An 18,397-nucleotide genomic window follows, 5' to 3' on the forward strand; every position below is an offset into this window, starting at 1 on the left:
GGCCGGGCATAAAAGTGCATACGAAATTTTTTTGTTTTTTTTGATGATTTATCTTAGAAAGGATTTAAACAAATTGAAAAATTTTTCCAATAAACTTGAATTCCAACAAAGATTCCTTAGCAAATACGGAAGATGTACGCTATGCACAAAAAATATGCAATGTACTGCATTCACGGAGTCTTCGAGATGTTTATCCAAATGTGGACATTGCTTTCCGTATTTATTTAAGTGTTCCGACGACAAATTGTTCAGGAGAAAGATCTTTCTCCACTCTAAAAAGGGTAAAAACCTCTTGACGAGCCAGCATGATCCAAGATAGACTTAATGCTCTGGCATTACTATCTATTGAAGTTCAACTAGTCCAAGAAATTAATTATGACGATGTTATCGAAAACGGAAATTTTCAAATTGAATAATTTAAAAAAAAATATTTATTATTTATCTGTTTAAAGTTTATAATTTATTTATCAGTCACGTTTATAAGTTTAATTTAAAAAATTATATTTCGATAAATAAAGATATTTTAATATAAAAATATTGGATCGAAATTAATGAAATTCATGTATCTAAAAGGGCGGCGCATCGAATGGGTCCTAGGGCGGCAGCAAGCCTAAGCCCGTCGCTGGCTGCACCTGAACTAAGTTGTTCATTACAAGATATTTATGTGTACATTGCACCAAATTCTCTAAATTTTAAAACGGTAGTCTAACAATTCCACTTTCAATGTTCTCCATTTCCTTTTAGTTTATCCTCAGTGTGTTCATCAGCACAACATTTTTCGCATTAGCTGCAGTGATAACTCGAAGACAAATGATTCGATCATCATAAAATTATTTTCTGCCTGTTCTGTATATAATTTTACATTTAACAAACTATGAGTAAAATTCAACTTTGTTTCTTCACAACGCCGACATTTTGTCAATTTAAATAAATACAGTTAAAAAACTAAAAAACGGGCTTTTAGAGCATTTCAAACTAAAAAGTGATAAATAATTCTTAATATAAAATGACAGTAATATTGACTAGAAAACACTTGTATTATTTCGAGAAAAATGCGACATGCTCGATATACTAAAAATATGGCACAAACCAATCCACATGTTTGCTGATGCGCAAGGGAAGTTGGTATTGCGGATGGGCGGAATTGTAACATTGTCACGCTCACAAAAATACGCTATTCACTGAAAACATATAAAGTGCCATAACTAGGACTAAAGTAAGAGACAAAACAGTAATTTGGTGCAGCAGATTGTAGTAGCCAGGGCAACTATTGGCCAAACTTTTTTGCTTATTAAATGCTGCGAAAATGCGTAAAATCGGATGGCAACTACAATTACTTCCCACATAACATTTTTTTAAATTTCATATGATAGTATTGGAATTCGGAGAGAACATTTTTGTAATGACAGTATGCCCTTGAGTGGAAATAGGTGAATTCGATACATCAATACATAAGAAATCTTAAAGAAACTCGGAAAAAATATTTTTCTAATAACAATGTATACTCTTGCCTAAAATTTATAAAATCAGGGCAATACTTCCTCTAGTCCCCATATATGGTACTAAATATACGGATTTTTAAACATCCGCTTGACTTTGTACCTTATATATTGGTCAATCTGTGAAGCCTCTTAATTAAATTCTGAGAGCCTGTATTTCTGGTTATGATATGTCGTAAAACCAAAACTGAATAAAATCGGGTCAAAATATTCCTTAACCCACATGTACCTTATATAATTAATTCTATAAGAATTATAAAAGAATTTTAGTCTTCCAGTTCCAATATGTAAGATATCCTAGCAAAATTAACTGATAGTATAATATTGAATATACTTTATATAATAAATAAAATGTGAAATAATATTACACTACGTTATATATCTTAACAAACCGCTGAAAATAATTGGAGTTGGTTTACACCTTGGGTTTAATCTCATAACCTTAATATCATCAATTGCGATCTTCTGTTGGACGTTTTCCACATCAACTCAATATGTTGAATTTAGCCCCTTTAATTTAGTTTATGTCAACTATATCTTATTTGACGATGATTTTAACATAATTTTCGCTTTCTTAATATTAAGTTTTGCCAACATCTGAAAATATTTCCCCAGCTTTGATTCTTGCAAGTTGTAAGAGTATGAAATGATAAAATAGTTTCCCGCGAATTGATCGCGCAAAGAAAAACTGTTATTTTTTTAAACACACTGTAATGCTTCAAAGTGCTACCATGTATGTAATAAATAAGTCTCGCACCTCTAATTTAGACATTATTTAACTTAAACAATTGCTTAACTTTAAATGGATTATTTATCTTAATTTAAATCACCAAAAAAGATAATTAGACATACATATGCGAATTTAGTATACTATATATAAAACAGTTGTGGAAATAAAAATAAAAATTGTTTCACAGTAACAATCCATTTGCATGTAAATAACAAATTCAAGGTCAACTAAAGTGATTCGGATATATATAGCACTGTTGCTTTTATATTAAGTATAGTAACATTGTTACAAAAAGTTAAGCCCACTAGTTAAGACGTATAATGGCGAAATTCCTTCTACGATTAGCCGTATTGCTAGCCGCTGTACTAATAGTGGTTGATTCTCAATCGATAAGTCTTACTAGCCCAACCCTAACGAATCCAATTGCCGCTCCTGTACGTCCTAATCGCGGCCCAAGGAGAATAATTATACGACGGGGCGCTAACGGAGGTAATAACAACACCAACAATGGTCGTAGAGTTCGTGTTATTAGAAGAAGAAATAATGGCAATAACGGAGGCAATATCGGAGGCAATGGCGGAGGTAATGGCGGAGGCAATATCGGTGGCATCGCAGGCGCTATCGCAGCCAGTATCGCGGGTGGAAGTGTAAATAGAGGAAACAACCTAAATCGTAGGAATGGATCCCGAGGAAATCGAAGAAACAATAGGGGGAATATAGCTAGAAGGATCATCGGTTGAAAATTTAAATCGCTTGAGGTTCTAAATTACACTAACATTTTTTATTTTATTAATTTTAATATCGAATTGACTGTAATAAAGGCGCATCAAACCTACATTTGTTGTTATAACCTGAACAGGGCATATTTAGTTTGCCACGAAGTTTTTAACACCCAGAAGGAAACATTGGAGATCTTATAAAATATTTATATAAATGATCAGCAAGACAAGCTGAGTCGATTCAGCCATGTCCGTCTGTCTGTAAATACGTGAACTAGTCCTTCAGATTTTGTGATATCGATCTGAAATTTTGCGCACGTCTTTTTCTCTCTTGCTCATTTGTCGGGACCACCTGTATCGGACCACTATGGTAAATAGCTGGCATACAAACTGAACGAACAGAATCAAGTGCTTGTATGGATAACTCAGGCCATAGTTCAGACCGGAGCACGGCTTATCACCTTGAGGGCAAGGAGAAGAGAGATTTATTAGGTCATTGGGAGGAGACGTTCTTTTCTGTACAGAAGAACTAAGTGTTAGTTCATCGCAAGGACGTTTACGCTTAGGAGCAGGTTTAGAGTGAGAATCATTCAGGCACTTAAAAGATTTGAACAATTTTTCATAGTGCCTAAATTTTTCAGTGAGGGTTACAAGATCTCGACCGATTTCGTTAAAGCCATTGCGTGTCTCCCTCTAAACTTTAAATAGATCGATTTTAATAGATCTACAATTAAACAGGACCAACGCAATCCCTTACAGTCGAGAATAGAATCTAAGATTCGACCTGTCAGTCGAGCACATTTAATATGGACAAGCCCATCACAAAGCCAGCATGAAACGTAGCGATCTGACTCGCCTATAATGTTACAATTGGGGAAGTTACAAGACATAATAAACAACAAGAATGAAAATCAAATAAAAGAGTAAGTAGAACAAAATTTAATAGATATATAATAAATTAGTGTGTTAATAAAATATTAATAATAATAAATTCAATTAAGAACAAACGCAAAAATAATAGCAATTTTTTTTTATTAAAGTTTAAAACCAAGACAGTTTGAAAAAGGAATATAGCGAGCAGTTTTAGAAGCACTGTAACAAATAAAAAGCTACACGCAACACAGCTGTGAATAAATAAGTAAATGAGATAAATAAAGAAAGAAAATAGAATAAAACAAAACAAAATGAAACTAAAAGCAGACTCGGCACCAAAAATTCGAAAGTTTCAACTTTTTAATAATGCACAAAACCTAAGAACATTTAATACTTATATTGCAACTAAATCAGTAAAAAAAATCAATTAAACTTGAAGAATTTTGTAAAATAAAAACACAAAAGTGTGCAGTCAAAAAATTACAGCTTTAGAGCTTGAAGTGTTACCACCTATTATTAAAGAATGTATCAAAAATAATGAAAGCTTAACTTTGTCAACTGTGAAGAGATTAATTGCAAAATTTAGGGAGACAGGATAACTTGGAGACGCCAAACACACAGTGCGTGAGAGTGTCAGTGGCAATCCAGGAACCTCGATTCTCTCTACAGCATATACTTACTAAAGATCTGCGTCTCCATGTTTACAAAATTCAATTATCATAACAAATGAAGCCTAATGACAATGCACAGCAAAGAAAGTTTGTTGAATGGATTATTGAGCATCAACAAATGGATGCTGATTTTTTGGCCAAAATCATCTTAAGCAATGTAGCACATGCATCCATAATGTGTCATTGTTTGGTGTTGAAAGAACACCTTTTTCTGGACAATAAAATGTTCGCACAAATGTTTATTACCCTATTCTAGGAACTTCGAGTTTACAATTGGCCGGGCATAAAAGTGCATACGAAATTTTTTTGTTTTTTTTGATGATTTATCTTAGAAAGGATTTAAACAAATTGAAAAATTTTTCCAATAAACTTGAATTCCAACAAAGATTCCTTAGCAAATACGGAAGATGTACGCTATGCACAAAAAATATGCAATGTACTGCATTCACGGAGTCTTCGAGATGTTTATCCAAATGTGGACATTGCTTTCCGTATTTATTTAAGTGTTCCGACGACAAATTGTTCAGGAGAAAGATCTTTCTCCACTCTAAAAAGGGTAAAAACCTCTTGACGAGCCAGCATGATCCAAGATAGACTTAATGCTCTGGCATTACTATCTATTGAAGTTCAACTAGTCCAAGAAATTAATTATGACGATGTTATCGAAAACGGAAATTTTCAAATTGAAAAATTTAAAAAAAAATATTTATTATTTATCTGTTTAAAGTTTATAATTTATTTATCAGTCACGTTTATAAGTTTAATTTAAAAAATTATATTTCGATAAATAAAGATATTTTAATATAAAAATATTGGATCGAAATTAATGAAATTCATGTATCTAAAAGGGCGGCGCATCGAATGGGTCCTAGGGCGGCAGCAAGCCTAAGCCCGTCGCTGCACCTGAACTAAGTTGTTCATTACAAGATATTTATGTGTACATTGCACCAAATTCTCTAAATTTTAAAACGGTAGTCTAACAATTCCACTTTCAATGTTCTCCATTTCCTTTTAGTTTATCCTCAGTGTGTTCATCAGCACAACATTTTTCGCATTAGCTGAAGTGATAACTCGAAGACAAATGATTCGATCATCATAAAATTATTTTCTGCCTGTTCTGTATATAATTTTACATTTAACAAACTATGAGTAAAATTCAACTTTGTTTCTTCACAACGCCGAAATTTTGTCAATTTAAATAAATACAGTTAAAAAACTAAAAAACGGGCTTTTAGAGCATTTCAAACTAAAAAGTGATAAATAATTCTTAATATAAAATGACAGTAATATTGACTAGAAAACACTTGTATTATTTCGAGAAAAATGCGACATGCTCGATATACTAAAAATATGGCACAAACCAATCCACATGTTTGCTGATGCGCAAGGGAAGTTGGTATTGCGGATGGGCGGAATTGTAACATTGTCACGCTCACAAAAATACGCTATTCACTGAAAACATATAAAGTGCCATAACTAGGACTAAAGTAAGAGACAAAACAGTAATTTGGTGCAGCAGATTGTAGTAGCCAGGGCAACTATTGGCCAAACTTTTTTGCTTATTAAATGCTGCGAAAATGCGTAAAATCGGATGGCAACTACAATTACTTCCCACATAACATTTTTTTAAATTTCATATGATAGTATTGGAATTCGGAGAGAACATTTTTGTAATGACAGTATGCCCTTGAGTGGAAATAGGTGAATTCGATACATCAATACATAAGAAATCTTAAAGAAACTCGGAAAAAATATTTTTCTAATAACAATGTATACTCTTGCCTAAAATTTATAAAATCAGGGCAATACTTCCTCTAGTCCCCATATATGGTACTAAATATACGGATTTTTAAACATCCGCTTGACTTTGTACCTTATATATTGGTCAATCTGTGAAGCCTCTTAATTAAATTCTGAGAGCCTGTATTTCTGGTTATGATATGTCGTAAAACCAAAACTGAATAAAATCTGGTCAAAATATTCCTTAACCCACATGTACCTTATATAATTAATTCTATAAGAATTATAAAAGAATTTTAGTCTTCCAGTTCCAATATGTAAGATATCCTAGCAAAATTAACTGATAGTATAATATTGAATATACTTTATATAATAAATAAAATGTGAAATAATATTACACTACGTTATATATCTTAACAAACCGCTGAAAATAATTGGAGTTGGTTTACACCTTGGGTTTAATCTCATAACCTTAATATCATCAATTGCGATCTTCTGTTGGACGTTTTCCACATCAACTCAATATGTTGAATTTAGCCCCTTTAATTTAGTTTATGTCAACTATATCTTATTTGACGATGATTTTAACATAATTTTCGCTTTCTTAATATTAAGTTTTGCCAACATCTGAAAATATTTCCCCAGCTTTGATTCTTGCAAGTTGTAAGAGTATGAAATGATAAAATAGTTTCCCGCGAATTGATCGCGCAAAGAAAAACTGTTATTTTTTTAAACACACTGTAATGCTTCAAAGTGCTACCATGTATGTAATAAATAAGTCTCGCACCTCTAATTTAGACATTATTTAACTTAAACAATTGCTTAACTTTAAATGGATTATTTATCTTAATTTAAATCACCAAAAAAGATAATTAGACATACATATGCGAATTTAGTATACTATATATAAAACAGTTGTGGAAATAAAAATAAAAATTGTTTCACAGTAACAATCCATTTGCATGTAAATAACAAATTCAAGGTCAACTAAAGTGATTCGGATATATATAGCACTGTTGCTTTTATATTAAGTATAGTAACATTGTTACAAAAAGTTAAGCCCACTAGTTAAGACGTATAATGGCGAAATTCCTTCTACGATTAGCCGTATTGCTAGCCGCTGTACTAATAGTGGTTGATTCTCAATCGATAAGTCTTACTAGCCCAACCCTAACGAATCCAATTGCCGCTCCTGTACGTCCTAATCGCGGCCCAAGGAGAATAATTATACGACGGGGCGCTAACGGAGGTAATAACAACACCAACAATGGTCGTAGAGTTCGTGTTATTAGAAGAAGAAATAATGGCAATAACGGAGGCAATATCGGAGGCAATGGCGGAGGTAATGGCGGAGGCAATATCGGTGGCATCGCAGGCGCTATCGCAGCCAGTATCGCGGGTGGAAGTGTAAATAGAGGAAACAACCTAAATCGTAGGAATGGATCCCGAGGAAATCGAAGAAACAATAGGGGGAATATAGCTAGAAGGATCATCGGTTGAAAATTTAAATCGCTTGAGGTTCTAAATTACACTAACATTTTTTATTTTATTAATTTTAATATCGAATTGACTGTAATAAAGGCGCATCAAACCTACATTTGTTGTTATAACCTGAACAGGGCATATTTAGTTTGCCACGAAGTTTTTAACACCCAGAAGGAAACATTGGAGATCTTATAAAATATTTATATAAATGATCAGCAAGACAAGCTGAGTCGATTCAGCCATGTCCGTCTGTCTGTAAATACGCGAACTAGTCCTTCAGATTTTGTGATATCGATCTGAAATTTTGCGCACGTCTTTTTCTCTCTTGCTCATTTGTCGGGACCACCTGTATCGGACCACTATGGTAAATAGCTGGCATACAAACTGAACGATCAGAATCAAGTGCTTGTTTGGATAACTCAGGCCATAGTTCAGACCGGAGCACCATAACATATAACTGTTATTCAAACTGACCTATCGAAATCAAGTTCTTGTAAGAAATCCTTTGTATTTGTGAGTGTTAGCTTCAGTGCAACCGAAGTAAACGTTGTTTATTATTTTTCTTTTCTTTTTTAACGTAGTCGGAAAAAGTTTACTAAATAATTAAAGAGTGCACGATTTTGACTCTAAAAGATCTCAGAACCTCAACCTAACGTAATAAAGTTTTTATTTATGTGTTATTTCTTCAAAACAGAAGGATAAAAGTGTTGTTATCGACTCAATATATGTATATGGTATATAAATCGATTTGTATACACATTTAAAACCACATATACACAACTAGTGTACAATGACATCTTCAATATACGTGTATATAATCCAGAGGGAACAGATGTTTCAATTAGTTAATGTTTTCGTAGTTTTGTTCGCTAATACTAAGCACCTATTAAGCATTTTTGTTCATAATTTTTTTAGGGACTCCCAAAAATTCAATCCTCAAACAAAAAATCTCCAATATAAAATTAAAAGGAAGTCGAAGCGAAAAACTAATATTGTCATAGGGGGTATAACTGCCTCTTTAACATAAATTTTCTCTATTGGATATTATTACTGCTATGTGTGGATTTTGATTTTGGAGATTTTGAAATTGGGGATTTCAAGCCTTACCCGTAGTTTTCAGCTTTATCAAATTTCGAAACGCCTAAAGCTCGAACCGAAGGTTGAATTTGACTTAAGAACTTAATTGTAATATTCTTATGGCACAAAATTTTAAGTCCTATAATCAAAGGTAAATTAAAACTATATGTAGCTACCTATTTATTGATTTTAATAAATAGCACCCTGAGTAATATATAACACTTTTAAAAATACGTAAGTATAATATAAGAACTTACTTGGTCAACTGAACCGTAATGGTGGCGTGAAAAAACCCCACGTCTTGATATTAATTCCGTAGCCGAAGAGCTGAAATGAAAGAAATATTACAATGAGAATACTTCACGTTTAAGTGTAATGCTGCTAATAACCGCAATATACTAGAATCATCATGATTAGGTATATGGGAGTTAGGAGTACTGAAGCCATGTTATCAAGTTTTAACACTCGGGCACTTTATTATTATTAGAAGAGACCCACTTAATTTAATTATGGTTGACTGATATTGTCGATACAAGGTCAGAAGTAGATACTGAGTTTCTAGTTCCTTACATGTGGACTTGAAAAGTTATAGTCCGATTTCGATCGTTATTACACGAGGGGTGTCACTATTGGTGCTTGATTTATTTTTTATAAAGAAAAATAAGCTGATGTTATTTAAAATTGTGTTGTATGTGAAATAGGCGAGATAATAGTAATATCAGGATGATTGATATATGCGGCATAAAATCAAAACATTATAAAAAAATCTTTAGTTTTATTTATGTGTAAGTAAAGAGAGGAGTGGAAAATATTTTATGTTTACAAGAATTCAATATTTGTTATTTGACGAAACAGTTAATGGATTAAAATCATGCTCATCACACCTAATACTAAAAATATAAACTGAATGAATATTCAGTTATTTATATTATTTTAAATATTTTATGTATCCTTAAAAGAAAATGTCGAAAACTGCAACATTATATACCATACATATCTGATTTAATAAAACAGACATTAATACTTGCTCTTATAAAACCCTTGTTATACTCTTATATTTTTTTTCGGAATGCTTATAATAGTTTTGTTCACTTAATGGTTGTTTGTATCACCTTAACCTAATCGAGATAGATATTGAGTTATTTATTGAATTTAAGTAAATTTGTTTAGTTTTATTTCTGCGAATTTTTTTTAAAGTGTATGTCTAAAAAACAAACTTATGGAAAGTGTAGTAAAAATAATGAATACAACTTTTGGATACTATTTTTATACATTATAAGTTATTTGATCACAAATTTCTCAGTTTATTGTTTTCATGTCGAGGTGTACGGATAATTTTTCTGGCGAGTGTATACAAAAATGATCAGGATGACGAGGCGAGTTGTATTCCAAGTCACCGTCTGTACAAGCGCTAGCTTGATTAAAAATTGATATATCTTAATGAAACCAGGGGCATGTCTGGGATAAAACCCTTTAAAAAGTGGATGTGGCCCTGCTCCCTAATAAGCTCAATAAACATATCTCCAGAACCACTCAAGCTATAATTATCAAATTCGCACAAGGCAATTTCTTTTGGCATTCCCATTTAACAGCTTTGTTAAAAACTACTACTGCGATAAATTAATACATAAATACGCCTGAGACATAAAATTTGATAATATTTTCTTGATATTCCTATATTAAATCATACAAGAACCACGCCTACTTTCCATACAACAGAATTTTCAATTTCATCTTGTTCTTTCCAGTGAACAAATCACGAACCAATCAATGTATTTGTATGCCACATTTTGACCAAAAATTGTACAAGTAGGACAAAACTATTCAAGCTCACAGATACCGTATATGTGGACGCCTGTTCCTATTGCGAACTTTATACTGAAAATTTCTGATAACCTATCAGATATATTATTGAATTTCGAAAACAATTTTTCCCGGCTTTGATCTTTGTAAGTTGCGAGAGTATAAAATGTTCGGTTACATACAGCTTTGGTGTATATTACTAACTTATATTATAGGCCATAGACTCACTTAGTTTCCTTACTAGGTTTTGCAGCATTTGCGAGATATTTAGCATATATAAAATCAACCTACCAGAGTCTAGACCAATTTCATACATATTTAGCGCTTAACCGCATTATGTTTAAGACACCTTGTCGACTTAATTTCGCTGCGCTATTATTCATATTCCCCGATATAAATGGATAAAAATAAGGTGGAAAGTCTGAAACCACGGTATCAGGCATATTAAGGCTAGAGGAACTGGAGTGTTTACATCCACGTTTGATATTACTCGGTTGTACTCGAGAACATGTTTCCACACACTTTTGTGAACAAATTTTACACATTTTTGTGTTAAACTATAGTATATTCAATATTGACCTTACTTTTTTTAAGATCTCCAAGCGTTACCCTCCAGCGAATCGAACAAACCATACTAGATGCTCAAACAAACGGGTGGCACTTGTGATGCAACCCTGCGCTAACATATCTTCTGATGCATGCGCAATAGTGTTATAATTCTTTCTTAGTAGATACATTTTTTTTTTCATATTAATTATAATAACTGGATATTTTCGGTATAAAGTCAGTCATAAGCACCGAGATTAACACATGCGATATCTGGGACTTAAAACTTCATAGTCGGATATAAAATTTGATTACATTGAAATATATGGCAATAGACGGGTAAATATTCTCACTCAATTAGTATATAGTAACTACATCCCATTAGAACAAAGTACTATTGTACATGTTATATAACTACCCAGTCTGTATTTTATGTGAATCGTATGTTTTGAAGATCAAGTAAGTGCGTATTTAAACAATTGGTACTTTTTTCATATGTGTAATATAATATATTACTAAAAACATTCGTTTATTTAGTAGTTTAACTCATTTGTTTGCATAACATGGAATGTTATTGCTCAAATATTTGCCAAGTTTTAGGAAGAACCACTAATCATAATAAGCTAAAACTAAAAAAAAAATGAGTTCTAGCTACAATGTTTCCAACATTTAAAATAAATATTAAGGCAATTTAAGAAAGTAAGATCAGCTTAACTATTTAAGGTATACTAAACGTTACTAACGGCACAGTCGAAATCTGCCTAACAAAAACGCAACCTGCTGAACCAAAGGCGAATAAAATATGAAAGTGTTACCATCCCTATTGGTGGGTGTATTTGTTGTAACCATCACTACCAGATTTTCGGGTAACGCTCAACCCGCAACATCCCCCACAGGAACGTTAGGATCTAATACACCGGTTACAGCCCCAACAGCCCCAACAACACCATCTGTCACCGCCCCAGCAACAGCTTCTTCACCAACAAGTCCTAGTAGCAATAATGCTGCTGCGAGAAGGAGAAGACGAAGAAGACAAGCTGCTAGAAGAAGACGTGTGGCAAGAAGAAGGCAGCGTCAAGCCCTCCGACGTGCGCGTAGAAGAAGACAACGAAGGAGGCAAAGACGTCAACGCAGAAATCAGAATGGTTAGCTATAACAAAATTTCCTTCAACTCTAATTACTTATATGATGAATGCATTAATATAAAATCTATTTATGGAATACTTTGAGAGTTATTGTATGACATAAGATCATAAAATATATGTATATTTAAGTGAATAGAGGATAACGTAACATCATGGAAAAGTTTTTAAGGTACGCTCGTTTAGTGTGTTTTATTGCCAAATCGCCTTTGTGTGCAATAAAGTGCAGAGGACTGTATGAAAATAGTACCTAAGCGCAATCGATTTAGTATTAGTTCTGAGCCTATGAACCAGGTTTCCAACAGAACATTTTTTATAACAGTTTATTATTAGATAAGTTTCAATAGGAATATTTTTTTATATATTCCTATCCTCTTTCCATCTAAAATTATCTTTCCACAATTTTTATCACTTTAGTACTCACATTAGAGTTAAACGATTATAAAATTCATTACAATCATATTCGAGAATAGATATTTGGTTAGTGATTTATCGCACTTTTAGTAGTTTTCAGCGTAACCGTTATATTGTGGAAGGACGAAGTTAGCATCGGTTTTCACACTGTCGGAGGAGGTTTCGAAAAGATTTGTCTCGAGCAAATTTGATTGATATAGCTTTAATTGTTTGTGGGATATGTCCATTAAACCTATAATAGGCGGGACCAAACCCACCTTTAAAATTAATCAAAATTACAGTTGACCTTCCCTTATGCGATTCGTGATACAAACAACAAACTAGTTTACTCTGTAAAAACTTGTAGACAGAGTATAATTACGAAAGCGTTTTTGTGTTTTATATGGGGGCTCTGTAACTCATCTAAGGATTTCAAAACATTTCGTGACCATTATACCTACTTAAGAAAACATGTTCCCTTAATTTTGTTGATATATCTTATATAATATGAAGTTTTAAAATCATTATATTATGTATATAGGGAATAAAAATAGTACTGAATCGATTTCGTCTATCCTTAGCGCCAGGCTACATTAGTATCAGGAAAGTATTCCCATTGACCGATATTTTCTATATAATGTTTGCTACAGACACTGAGGTTTTCATACATTAATAGCGGTTGGTTATTGTGTGATTTCGACGATATAGATGAGAGATGTCATATCTTTAAAAAATTGTATACCGATATTTTTTGGTGCTTTATATATTTATTAGTATGTCAGTATTGTATTACACGTGAAGTAGGTGTAGTTGAAGTTGAAGTTCCATTTCGCCCATTTTCAAGTTGAAACTTTTATATTTTGAGGAAATCCTATATTTCGAAGTTGGTATTGTACAAATTAGAATTTTTCGTCATGATGTTTGCAGCTCTATTTGGTGAAAACGAATCGATACCACCATTTGTGGATAGTACCGCATATGGTTTATGGTTTTGTTAAAACCATGAAAAAATCTTTTTTAAATTAGACAAACTTTATTATAGTATAAATGAATACGCTTCATCTGAGCAGCATGTTGTACAAATATTAAAGTTTAGTTAACCCCACACTTTCTTGGGACAGCTTAAGTCAAGATAGACATAATTTTATGTGGTAATTATTATATTTATATTATATATTATTATATATACTAATTATCTCAGTAATAAAAATTATTATATATTGTAACTTCCACTTGGGATCTAGTGTACACAAAATTTGAAATTTCAAAAGTTTTGAGAATGTTTCACTTAGGATAATTTGATTTACTGTGAAAGTTAAGAAATTGCCCAACTATCTCTGCCAATTATTGGATTAGTGAATATAAATCTTAAAAAATTTAACATAGATACTCCAAATAGATACTAATACAAACATAATTCCCGTAAATTAATTTGCTGTTGAAAATATTTGAGGTTCTCTATGTTTGAAGCAGGCAAATTTAAACAATTTTCTTCGTACAAAAGATACCAGTTATACGAATGCACCATAAGCCCAGTTGCATTTGCCTCAACAATCAGCTAGTTTGAGGCTTTCATTTTTGGTCTCATTTCCCCAATGGAAAATGATTTAAAAAGCGGAAATACATATTTTATTCACCATGCTGCTGCAAGTGGATATTTGAAGTGAATTTCTCAACCTTGACTTTGCTTCCTTCTCTATGGAAATGTATTTCTCACTACAACTTGGCATTGTTTCAATTTTCCCGCACCTCTACCTCAACTTATACTTGAGTCTTTCCAATTTGTTGATATTTCTTTTAATTTTTGTGCTTTATTGGGGTGCTATGAAGAGCTTTAAATATGCAAGTGATGAACATAGATTTGTATTGCGTGGCCGTATTTTTATAAAATTCGCAACACGTTGCACTGTGAATAATAGTATTGTGCACCTAGCGATTGTTCGATTGAGATAAATATTTATAATATATATACTATATAATAAATATAATAAATATATATTTATATACATATATTTTGATATCAGATGATAAGGTATTAGGTTAGGATAATTTAACCTAGGTATAGAGGATCATAGTAAGGAATGGTTTAAAAATGTTTGTAAATGTAGGCCACACCCCCTAAAGAGTTTGAAGCACATACCTATTGTATTTTGCAAACTAGTTAAGCTTTCCAAAGATCCTCTTCAAAACTACTAAAAGTGCAATTACGCTCTTACGAGCTCAGCCCAGAGACAATTAATTTAATCGTAAAGATAGTACCTAGCCGGTATTTTAGACCGTTATGTTCAAAGATCCGATCAGTTAGAAACTTTTTGATTAGCTGATTTTGCATCTAGGTATAAATATTTTAAATCTAGTAGAAGAGCACAAGATAGTGATCATGAAGAAGAAGAGAGGGAAGACGATAATTTACCAGAAAGCGGGGTTGTCATGCCTCTTAAAGACGGTAGGGGCTTTGTGAAAAAACGTACCAAACCTTGTATTATTCGGTATAGAAGGTTTTACCCAGATTTGGCCAGAGTTCAGTATTTCCGCGAAATGTTAATGCTTTACTATCCTTGGCGGAATGAACAGCAAGATCTCATTGTAAGCCATAATGAGCAGACTATTGTGGAAAATGAGTTCAGAGTGTTGGCACTTCCAGAAATAAACCCAAATATAAATTTGCTGGACTTGCATGGCGAAGATTCAACAGATAATGGCACTGAATCTGATTGCAATATTAGACTTATTAAACTACCCCCTTTAATTCCAGTTGAGGAATTATTTTCTTTAGTTCAAAGTCTACATCCTAAGCAAAGAACCTATTTGACACATTTGATGCACCACCTAAAAACAAATCTCCCATTTTATGAGTTCATTTTCAATATAAAAGAAATGAACAAATTTCAATTGGAAAAAATCAGTTTCCAGTTGTTCCGGCTGAGGGAATAACTATTCATAAAAGTCAGGGTGCCACATATAATAAAGTTGTAGTTCATACTCGACCCAAAATGCCTAGAGCTTCAATATATGTCGCTTGTAGTCGAGCTACTTCTGCAGAAGGTCTATTCATTATAGGAAATTTTATTCCTCCTAAAAAATTTTCTGAATCGGATCCCGTATTTAGGGAACTGAGGGAATTGAACACAAATAAAGATTTGACAACAAGTTTCAGTTTTATGATTTCCCGAACATCAGGACATCAAATTTTATTCCATAATGTTCAAAGTCTTCACGCTCACATTAATGATATAAAGCCACTGTTTCTATCTTCAGATATTTTATGTTTTGTAGAAACTTGGAGTTATCCTTGCGAAAGTTTTGATATACCAGGATTTACTCCAATTAACGAGCTGAGGATAGATAGCACGGAAACAAGCAACAGAAATAAACGGGGCATTATAATATATGCAAAGCATAGTATTGCTTGCTCTATAGAATCAAAGGCTGTAAAGAAAATTTATTCAGGCCGCAAAGTTTTAGAAGCGGTTTTGTTTAAATGTTTCAATATTAGTATTCTGTTCTACAGAAAATCAGCTTACTCTGTCAGACATTTAATTGTAGAACTTCAGGAAGTCCCTATATATGAATATGTAAATAATCTAATTAAAAAAATTTAAATTATATATATAATTTGTTATTATATATGACATTATTGTATAAATATATGATAGAAATTAAATAGTATAAGGAAAAAAGAAATATAATTTGGATATATGTATAAGAATCTCTACAAAAATTTATGTTTAATATTGTAAATATTATATACAAATTAATATAATAATATTATATAATTTTTAAAGTTGTTAATATGTATTATTTTTAAGCTAAACATGTATAATAATATCGATATAATAAATAAAAAATGTTATTCATTGTCCAAAAACGATTTCTTTTCATACTTTTCGGTACAGTTGTAATGCATTCTATATAAAATCAATTATAAGCATATACAAAAAGCACAAGAACGATTGCTCATAATTTGAGTAAATTTAGTTTAAAAATTGCTCTAATTATTTTCACTGTGAGTGAAAATTAAATAACTAAGGCAACAGTTCCTACTTCTCATTATTAAAATATATAAAGAAGTCTCAAACGAATATACCATTTAACTTTGCGAGAGTATAAAATGTTCGGTTACATCCGAACTTAGTCTTTCCTTACTTGTTGTTTGTTTGTTTTGTTTTTTCTGAGTCATGGTCCGCAATTCGTCATAGCTGAAAATTGTCAGTTATGACTGAAACGCTATCAGAAGTGAAAAATTATTTTGCGGAGTAGATTATATAATTTTTATTTCTTTAATAAAATTCAAAATTTTTATCAAAATGTGTCTACGTCTTTCTCCAATCAGTGAATAGTTCTGAATTTAAAAATGCAAATGTAGTCAGCAGTTTCTTGTAAGGTACGTTTAGGCGTATGGAATGTAAACAAATTGTCAACTGACTTTTAGGGCTGGCAAAATATGTCTTCTAATAATATCGATTAAACTAGAGCAGGCACCGATTATAATGAGTGGAATATAAGTTTTCAAGGGGTTTTCAGCGAAAACTGTGTTTTCGTTTGACAGATTTTGTATGGATGAAAACACAAGTTTTCGCGTAAAAACCTCTTTTGTCTATGAAAACACGAATTTTGTGTCGTTGCGAACATAGTATAACAGTTTGAAAATTCTCGAAAGTGAACTAAAAAAATGCCTATTTACTATATGACACTATTGTAAATTTCATTAGATTTTACCAGAATGATCGAATAATTATACAAGGTATAGTAAAACGAAATCTGCAATTCCTCTCTTATTGGACAGAACTGTCCGCTTTTGGGCGGTTTCATACTTCAGACGTTCTAGTTGGTGACAGCACAGGTCCGAATCAAGAGTTTGGCCAAAGGGCAGCAGCTCATAGTAGATGATTCCCTGCATATCCCCCCAAACACGTGGTGAAACCTTCCTGACCAATCCAGACTTACCCACTGTTTGCACTGTTTCGCCGCAATTCGACCAAGACCGTTTTCGCTTGACTTTGTCGTAAACGATTCGCAATTGAAAGTTTGGTCCATGAGGTTTCTTCACACACAATCGAGGCAAAAGTCGGACTCGACGATAACCATTATTTTGTTAATATTTTTGACAATTCTTTAAAAGAGCAGTGCATATTTGACATCAAAATTACCATAACCGAATCGACAAAATCAAAACTGCGCAGGAATGCCTGTTACAGTAATAGGTCCATAAGCACTTTTTAGTCCACTGCCTTGTGTTTTCGTCTTTATCGAAAATAAAAAATTAAATATTTCGTATTTTCTTTGACGCGTGCTTAAGCAATGACATGAAAAGCAATCACAAAACTGTCCAAGAAATCGTTTTAGTGTTTTTATGAAAGTTAGCCCATTCGCACTCATTAAACGGGATATACATATTACTAAAGACATCTATTGGAAAAATAGTGTTTTTATACCTTCGCAACATGTTGCAACAGTGAGTATAGTAATTTTGTTCAGTTAACGGTTGTTTGTATCTCTTAAAACTAATCGAGATAGATATGGAGTTATATATACATATACATAAATAATCAGATTTGAAGAGACCTGAGGCACTACTTAATCAATTTCAACCAAATTTGATATAAGAGGTTATCCAAACACATCGGACAACAACCACGCATCTTTCCATTTAACAAACTTTTAAACTGAATCAGATTTTTTCTCTTTACAGTGTATAAATTAAACATCAATTATGATG

The 18,397-nt window shown here is 32.4% G+C and overlaps 1 protein-coding gene across 4 annotated transcripts in view; it reads right to left on the reverse strand.

Annotated features, from left to right (window-relative positions):
• Positions 1–18,397, reverse strand: part of LOC118682617 (GTPase-activating Rap/Ran-GAP domain-like protein 3) — a 106,429-nt gene that overhangs the window by 55,148 nt on the left and 32,884 nt on the right. For all 4 annotated transcript variants that reach the window (XM_070109549.1, XM_070109547.1, XM_036371869.2 and 1 more), the window contains one exon: positions 9,052–9,121. In XM_070109549.1, the coding sequence (XP_069965650.1) occupies positions 9,052–9,121 (70 nt within the window). The remainder of the gene's footprint in view (positions 1–9,051; positions 9,122–18,397) is intronic.

This window comes from Bactrocera oleae, chromosome 5 (assembly GCF_042242935.1).
Source record: "Bactrocera oleae isolate idBacOlea1 chromosome 5, idBacOlea1, whole genome shotgun sequence".
Lineage (NCBI taxonomy): Eukaryota > Metazoa > Arthropoda > Insecta > Diptera > Tephritidae > Bactrocera > Bactrocera oleae.